At 40.0% G+C, this 8,752-nt stretch overlaps 1 protein-coding gene across 1 annotated transcript; it reads left to right on the plus strand.

The window, feature by feature from the left end:
• Window positions 1-2,991: 2,991 nt before the first annotated feature.
• LOC122832148 (troponin C, slow skeletal and cardiac muscles-like) lies at window positions 2,992-7,988 on the plus strand. The gene is made up of 6 exons (XM_044118679.1): window positions 2,992-3,122; window positions 3,622-3,652; window positions 6,510-6,656; window positions 6,792-6,906; window positions 7,035-7,171; window positions 7,784-7,988. Exons 1-6 carry the CDS (start codon window positions 3,099-3,101, stop codon window positions 7,813-7,815), a joined length of 486 nt encoding a protein of 161 aa, XP_043974614.1. The 5' UTR covers window positions 2,992-3,098; the 3' UTR covers window positions 7,816-7,988.
• Window positions 7,989-8,752: the final 764 nt, after the last annotated feature.

Consider the following 8,752-nt stretch of genomic DNA (forward strand, 5'->3'; position numbering starts at 1 on the left):
TGGTTCTCTGTCTGCTTGTGGTCTTGTTTCATTTTTAATACGACATGATAGTTTCCCTGGAACAGAGAACAAAACGGAGGAAACGTGAGTCAGACAGCATGACTGATTCTGTTCTGCAACATCTGAAACATTCACAACCTGAGTGTGTGTGTGTGTGTGTGTGTGTGTGTGTGTGTGTGTGTGTGTGTGTGTGTGTGTGTGTGTGTGTGTGTGTGTGTGTGATAGAGACCAACACCTGCTGATGTTTTTGATCATTTTATGTCAGCATCTAAAGATCTGCAGGAACTGATAAAATCAACAATAATAAAAACTCTCATGAAAGACAAAGCTTTCAGAATCAACACCAGTTTCCTGAAAACATTAAGTCTAGATTTGTTCCCACTTTAACCAGTAAAAACTCCTGCACCAGTACCCCAGGGGATTGCAATCAGAGCAGCCATAACAGCCACTGGCCGCTAGGTGGCAGCATTCACCTTCAAATTAAACAAATAAAACGGGGTCAGTGCTCAGTTTGTCAACACTCGTTGTCACCTGATCCAGGTGTGCTGACCCAGGGTGAGAACTAAAACATGCAGAAGCCCTTGGAGAATGAAGTTGGAAACCCTGTGCTGCAGAAAATTAACTCACGGTGGCCTAAAACAGCAATATTATGAAAAATTAACTTTTTTTTCCTGTCATGCTATAATGTTATTCCCTCATCAAAAACAAACCTGGAGTGTTGCTTTGATTCTTTCATGCATCCTTTAATCTCCATGGCAACCATGTACTTGTGCAGAACGCCTGGGTGGAAATAGCCACGCCTTTGGGGTGAAGCTCCTCCCCGCTTTTAGCTCCTTCAGACTAGCAGCAATTAGCAAACACCTGGTGGAACTGCTGAGCTCATTATAGGAGCTTCTTCTCAGAGCTATGCCGATAGAAACACTAAAGGGTTAATAGAGGAGCCATGTTGGGATGACTTCCTGGAGGCGGAGCTTCAGAAGGAGAAGGAGTTTTTAAAGAGACGGAGGCCCAATATCAAGGAGTTAAATTACAAAGTAAAATTTCTTTAAGTCATATTTGATGAGTAGCATTTTAACAAAATAGTCAAGTATAGCTACTTGATTGTGCTATAAAATGACACAATGTAAACATGAACCAACTAATAATGCAAATCCATGCCACAAAGTTTAGATTTTTCATTTTTTGTGAACAAAAAGGAAATTATTACTTTTTAAAATGATTTCCTTTATTTTACCAGGTAAAAGACTCATTGAAATCTAAACCTCATTTTCAAGAGGGACTTTCCGTCCGTTCCAGAATATGAGCTTCCTTGTGTTGATCAGTGTTTTGTGTTTTGTTGAAAAAAATCCAAACACCAAAATTACTGCACTGATGGTCATTAATATAAAATTAATACCAGGAAGCATTTTTCATTTTAAACTAATTTTTCTGATCAGAATTTGTTTTAGTAAGTAAGAGTAATTATTTTTGACACATTGTATGTATCTTTAGCAGGTCTTCTAGTAAGTTTGGTAGTTGTTGTTTTTAAAGTCTAGTTTTAACCCTTTTAAGATGTAAAAAGTGAAGACATATGATTTCTCTTACTGCTCTCCATCAGAGCTCTTGACTGGCATTTTAGATTAGCTGGAAGCTCTGCAAAAAGCTTCTTGGACATTCTGATAATAAATTAGTCTGGCCTGGATGTAATACATGCATAATCAATGGGATTAGCTTTAATTATTTGGAATACTTTAAGTAGCAAAAAGCAGTTCTTCACGCTCACGTATCCTCTCTGAAGCTCAGAGGGCCTGTGCAGCTGCTGCTCTTTGCCATCTGATTCTGCATGGTGCGAGTCTCTGACATTTATTACCATAAACTCTCCGTCGCCCTCCCGTTTCAAAAGGACAACTATTTCTTGTCAAGGACAGCTGCTGAAAATAACCCGTCTGTGTAACTATTGTTATTTCTATATCTGATGTGCTCACAGGCCAGCAGGACAGTAAATACAGCCATAAAAAGTGTTTTTATTTAAGAATCAGTTCTGATTTCCATTACTGTATGTGAAAAGTTACAGTGAACATTTTAATAGTATCAGTAGGCTGTAAACCCAAACACACACAAAATGACAACAGTGTGAAGTTAAATCAGACCAAACTTGTTTACAGTCAGTTAAATCACAAGTTATTTCTATTCAAATTCCACAACAATGAGAGAAAAAATTGTTCACATTCATTTATTTATGGCTTCAAAAGCAAATATTTTTGTTTCCTCAGTATTTGTTGGCATTTCCTGTAACCTGATGACTCGGGTCAAACCTTTTGAGTTTCCTTCCAGAGGATTTTCACTGTAGTTTGCTGGAGTTCTGGTCCATTCCTCCTGACAGAACCGGGTCAGATTTATGGGGTTTCTTTCCTGATCGACCCACAATTTCAGAACCAAACATTGACTTTGATGGTCATCGTCCATCTGGAGCTAAACCGTCCTGCTGATGCCTTTAGATGTTGCTCCAGGATTCCCACATGATATTATTTCATTACCAGTTCCTCCTGCAGTAAAACAGCCCACAACATGATGCTGCCACTGCCGTACTTCACAGCCAGGATGGTTCATTTTCTATCTCTTTCTCTTGTCATAGAACTACAGCTTAGCCTGATGTTTCTTTGTTTGGTTGTGATTCCTTCTTGCTAACTGCACCGTAAGAGTTCATACAGCAGCACTTTGCCACAAACTAGATTTAATTTCTCTTTCACCCTGTAGATTGCACCATCAATTCAGAACTGATTTGTACGGTTTTTTGTTTCACTGTGTCTCTTTCCTGTAAAAATCATAATTTGATATTTCAGAACGAGCCTCTGATGTGACACATCCACCATAAGGCTGCATGCACACAGTGTTTATCTATTTTTAGGTTTCTTCTGTTATCTTCCATTTATAGATGGCCTCTCTTCTTCATTGTCACTCCTCCCGCCCTCCACTATCATAGGATAATGAAAGTTGGGCCAGAACCTTTTTTAGATGCCACATGAGCCAACATAGCAGACAGAGCAACATATTCCTGCCAGAGCTCGTCCTGGTTCTGAAGGTAGCGGTGCGGCCGAGTCCAGAACCGACCAGCAGTCATGGATGACGTATATAAAGCAGCGGTGAGTTCTGATAACTGGTGGTATAATCTGCTAATTTGCTCTCCTTCATGGGGGAAAAAAGTTACGTTTCAATGTTCATTCAGAGATTTGTTGGAAATTCCAATCAATTTGAACTTATAGTTACAAATTAAATCTGCTTCCAATCGGCTGCGCTAAGGTCAAACATCTCGAACAATGAACTTACATTTTTATTTTACTGCATCAGCCATTTTCTAACAGCTCAAAATCTAAATTTGATTGTGAACCCAATCAGAAACAGACGTCTGCAGAGCAGATAGAGGCGTGAGGTCTGGTGTCTGTGCCTGACATCAGAACAATGAACAGCTGGTGAGGAACTGGTCGCCTCTTAAGCTCCACAAACCTCACAAGAATAGCAGCGGCTGAAGCAGCGCGCATCGCGTTACAGTGCAGCTAAACTGAGAATATTGAGGTCCTACTTCACCACGATGGTGTGAAGAGGTGGATAAACAGGAGAAAAATAACTGTTTTTCATCTGCAGGTAGAGAATCTGACAGAGGAGCAGAAAAATGGTGAGGAAACTGCAACTGCTAGAATAAAACCGACTTAAAGTACTGATTTTATTTATTATGATGTTTGTCTGCATTATGTGTTTATACTAATAATATCTCTAATCTACACGTTTCTAAACAGAGATTAAAAAGTACCACATGTATTGAGTCTTCTAACAGTAATCTGAAAGTTTAGAGTCGGCTCCAAGGTCGGCCATGTTTGGCGCAAACATTTTGGCCCCGCCCACTCAGGACAGGAAGCCTGTGTTTAATTGGGGCCGTCGGTCTGTGACTTTAGCCAGACTGAGCAGAAAAACTGAAAACTTTTACTTTTTGCTGAACCGTTGGCTCTTCACAGAGCTCTGTGTCATTAAGGGGAAATTAGCGCCCCCTACAGCATTTCAAACATTCAGGTTTGTTTTCTGCTTTGACTTGGAGTTAGGACATTTGTACAAATATTTATTTTTTAGGGCCTATGGAAAAATGCTAGGGGAAATGTTAGCTGTGCTAATCCTAAAGCGCTAATCATAAACATTAGTTTCACTAAAGAGCTATTCCAACCTGGTATTTAGCAGAAGCTAAAGGCAAAGCACTAGATTCAACCATGTTGAAAATTGGCACCTCAGAATTTATCTGGAACATTAATTTAGGGGAAACTAAATGAAAAATACATTGTTAATGATGGCAAGATGCTAAAGTGCTAATAAAAAAATTAACTCCAGTATTAGCACATTTGATAAATATACGTGAATGTTTCCTGGTCGTCTCATTCTGAGGTTTTCCAGGTATGTCCCACTGTTCAAATCCCAAATGCTCTAGAACAGGGGTTTTCAAAGTATGAAAGGGTGAGCCCCCCTCCAAGGAGCACAATGCCTGCTGCCCCCCCTCCCCCCTTTGAAAAAGTAACTTTAATCGGACTACTGATTACTCCTTGAAAAAGTAACTTAGTTAGATTACTGACTACTTGATTTGGAAAGTAACTAAGTTACACTAAAAGTAACTTTTTAGTTACTTTCAGCAGCTGCTAACAACAACGCTCCGCCTCCTGTGAAAATCACATTGAGCTTTGCCAATACTTTTTTGTAAGCTATTTTATAATGGTAACATCAACAATGTGTCTCCACTGATAAGGTTGAACTGAAAAGGAGATTGTAGAAAAATAAAAAACATGAGTAATTTGTGTGGTCCACTGTTGTCTGGAAAACTCTAAGAAGGATTTTAAAGCCCCCCTGCCCCCAGCCTCCAGATTCTGCGTTACGCCCCTGAGTTTGATGTCGCAGCACAGAGCTCCTACTGCAGCTCCACAGCTCCGATGGCTGCGACACTTACCGTAATATTAATAATTATAACGGTGTTAACTTGCCATTATAACTATTGCCAACTACGGACACGTTTATTCGTGGCTGTTTTCACGTTTATTGCGCTGTTTAAATTAGTCTCGATGTTTGTAGTTTTCTGGAGCGCAACGCGAAGCTCGACGTCATTCAGAGGTAATATATTAACTTGACATTAACAAAGACACAGCGGGACGGATCATCCGGGAAATGATGGACAAGGAGAGACTGAGTAAAACTACCTTAATGACGGACAAATTCTGGGATTTATTATGAGTCTCTGCTTATTCCCAACCACAAATGAGTAACTTCACGTTCAAAAACGAGCCCAAAAAGGCGCAACCAGCAACTCGTTAAATTTTCAAGCGACTTAAAAAAAAATGAAGCCCAAAGCCGTTTATAATAATCGGACTTGTCGACAGAAACTCAAAATAGTTCCAGTTTTTCCACCAACAAAATGCGCATCTCCCTCCATTGTTTACATTTCTGTCGCATAGAGACGTCGGTCACTCGACAAGACGAGTAGAGGAAATACGATTAAATAACAAAAGAAAATAGTAACGCAAAAATGATTTTGATAAGTAACTGTAGTCTGACTACTGGATTTGAAATAGCAACGCGTTAGATTACTCGTTACTGAAAAAAGTGGTCCGACGTCAGTAACGTTACTGACGTCACTGGCCAAAACATCCTCTAAGGGGGGAAACATTTCCACTGATCCCCGCTCCACACGCGCACCCCACAGTACCAACTTTTCCTAAATCCACAGAGTTGATCGTGTGCGTAAAAGACGTTTCTCTCACATCAGTAGACAGCAAGCAGATAGCTTTTCCGGTTTACTTTTTCCCTCGCACCGCGCCTCCCCTAAAGTGCTCTGGCGCCCCCCAGGGGAGGCGCGCCTCACACTCTAGAAGGACCTGCACCCCTCTAGTCTGGGAACATTACAGGAGGAGCTGTCTATATCTCTGGGTTTATCAGGGATTTTCTCCTAAATCTGGTGCCTCTCTGACCCAGTCTTGGATTGGTACAAGTCAGTGGAGGGATAGATGGCCATTTGGACCACAGAGACAAATTTATCAGTCTTTAATGACAACAAATGTTTCACACATCTAACCCTTTCTCTATTTTGAAGCTTTTCTTTGTAAAACCATTTGAAAGGTCAGTCCTTTCACAAAGTTTTGTCCAGTCACAACATGGTTTGCTAAGTTCACTTGTGGGTGACACAAAGATCATAGAAACATGATATTGGAATAATAAGTACAAGAGATGCCATCCCATGTCATGTAGAGAAGACTGGTATGGAAGTACCTGGTCTCTCGAACACCCAAAATGTGACCCAAAAGCTCTGGTTCCGCCTTCAAATCGGTTCAGAAGGCTTGTGAACATTGGAGCACTTGGTCAGAAGGTAACTTTTGGTTGATTTGTTTGCAGTGTATTTGTAGTTGTCAATGTATTTCTTTTCTTTTCTTTCTTTCTTTTTGCCATGGCTTGTTCCCACATCTCACCAGAAAGTCCTGAAACATGCAATGCTGTTTTTCTTCTAGAATTCAAGGCTGCCTTTGACATCTTCATTCAGGATGCTGAAGATGGCTGCATCAGCACTAAAGAGTTGGGGAAGGTGATGAGAATGCTGGGACAGAATCCAACGCCTGAAGAGTTACAGGAGATGATCGATGAGGTGGATGAGGATGGTAGGTTAGCGTTTGGCTGCCTGTCCTTTGACCTCACTTTAAGTAGAAATACCTTTTCTGTTTTGTTGGATGATTTAAATGTAGAAATGCTTTGGGATGTAAGTAGTTTTTTAACACCAGGCTTCATGTTCACAGGGAGCGGCACAGTAGACTTTGATGAATTCTTGGTTATGATGGTCCGATGCATGAAGGAGGAGAGCAAAGGGAAGTCAGAAGAAGAGTTGGCTGAACTTTTCCGCATGTTTGACAAGTAGGTTTTATTTAAATGGTCGTTCTCTCCTAGAGGTAGAGGCAAAGAAACACTGACTTTGTCATTTGGATTAGAAGATTGACTGATCCTTAACTCAACTTTAAAACAGTGTTTTACCTTTTGTTAAGGAACGGGGATGGCTACATTGACTTAGAAGAACTGAAGAACATGCTGGAATCCACCGGAGAACCCATCACAGAAGACGACATTGAGGAGCTGATGAAAGACGGAGACAAAAACAATGATGGGAAGATTGATTATGATGGTACTGGTCTGATTTCACAACTCTAAGTTATGAAAAACAAAATTATTGATAACTAAACTGCATTTATTATTGCATCCTTTGTCTGGGAGAACTGAGGTTGTGATCTAGTAATCTGTGTCACTCAAAGCAATAGTCCCTATTGGGATAAAAAAACAAAACATTTCTGATTGGACCTTTGCCTGTTCACAGATTTTCTGTGCATCTCACAATATTTGCAGATTTTTTTCATAGCACATAACTTAAATATTCAGAAGACAGTGCAGAAATACCTGAGCACAATACTAGCTGACATGCTGCTGGCTGGCATTTGTAAAGAGGTCAATCCAGGAACGGCATTTAGTTCCCTTGGTGCTGCTTGGCTGAACCTCCAAGAGTAAATATAAAGAAGACAGTTGATGTTAGTGCCAAGACGGTTTCCAATGTGTGTATTAATGAATATTAAGGTTTAACTGGTTTACTAACTGTTACAACAGAAAGTTTTAACAGTTAGAGATGACCTCAGATATTTGCAGATTGTATTTATTCTCTCAGAGCGTTGTATAAACTGGGATTCATTTATGCCTGTCTAAAATAAGCTGTATTAACAGATTCTGTGTTTTTTGTCTTTGGCAGAGTTCCTGGAGTTCATGAAAGGTGTTGAGTAAACAGATCTGGTGGCATTTCCCTTCACAACACTTCACTTCAAGTTGCAACGTCATCAAAGTCCATTCCTGAAGACATGTTTACACCTTTTCTTTACAAACATTGTCTTCTGACAGCAGGATGAAATCAAAGTGCATATATAAAGACTTTTCAATAAAATCATTGCTATAATCGTTTGGATTATCACATTAATATAATGTCAAAAAATAACTCAACACTAGGATTTTTCAGGCTTGGCAGGTTGGAGGTAATGAGTCTAATCCCAATGATTTTGAAGGATCCTACAAAAACTTTCCTTCCCATGACCTATTCATTTAAAGCAGGTGTGTAAAATAATGAAATAGCTAAATAAATGTAAATAGGTGGAACACCATCAAAGTCAGTATTGTCTCCACCTTCAAACCTGATTTCATGAACACAGGCGCAGTGGCAAAAAAGTCTGGCTGAAGTTCGTCTGTCCAGCTAATTGGCTAACTCACTGACAAAACAGAAGGACAGATGCACTTTAAGTCATTGTCCTTTTTTGTTAGGAATTATTATCTCCAAAGAAATGTATATCATTAGCATTGCTTTGTGTCAAAATGGCCACACATCCACAAACACTCCATCTGAAAGAACAGTTTAATGGATAATCTAGATTCAAGATAACAGGTTCAGTTTATGGTGTCCAAAAGAATCCAGCAAGCTCCAGAACTGTCCTGTTGAGATGATGTCTCTCCTGCCCCCCCAAGGAGTTTTCCCAGCAGCTGCAGAAGTTGATATAAATGTATCTGTATGGGCAGTGAGATGGAGACTTCCAGACAGCTGCTTCATGTCAAGAAGGTTAGAAAAGAAGTGACTTCTGTCCAGGCAGAAGACCGAAGACAGATCGAGAATCTACAGGAAGTACAAAGATAAACATAGAAACAAGTCTGAAGGTGATGCTGATTGTTTGAGACA

Source organism: Gambusia affinis, linkage group LG01, assembly GCF_019740435.1.
Source record: "Gambusia affinis linkage group LG01, SWU_Gaff_1.0, whole genome shotgun sequence".
NCBI lineage: Eukaryota > Metazoa > Chordata > Actinopteri > Cyprinodontiformes > Poeciliidae > Gambusia > Gambusia affinis.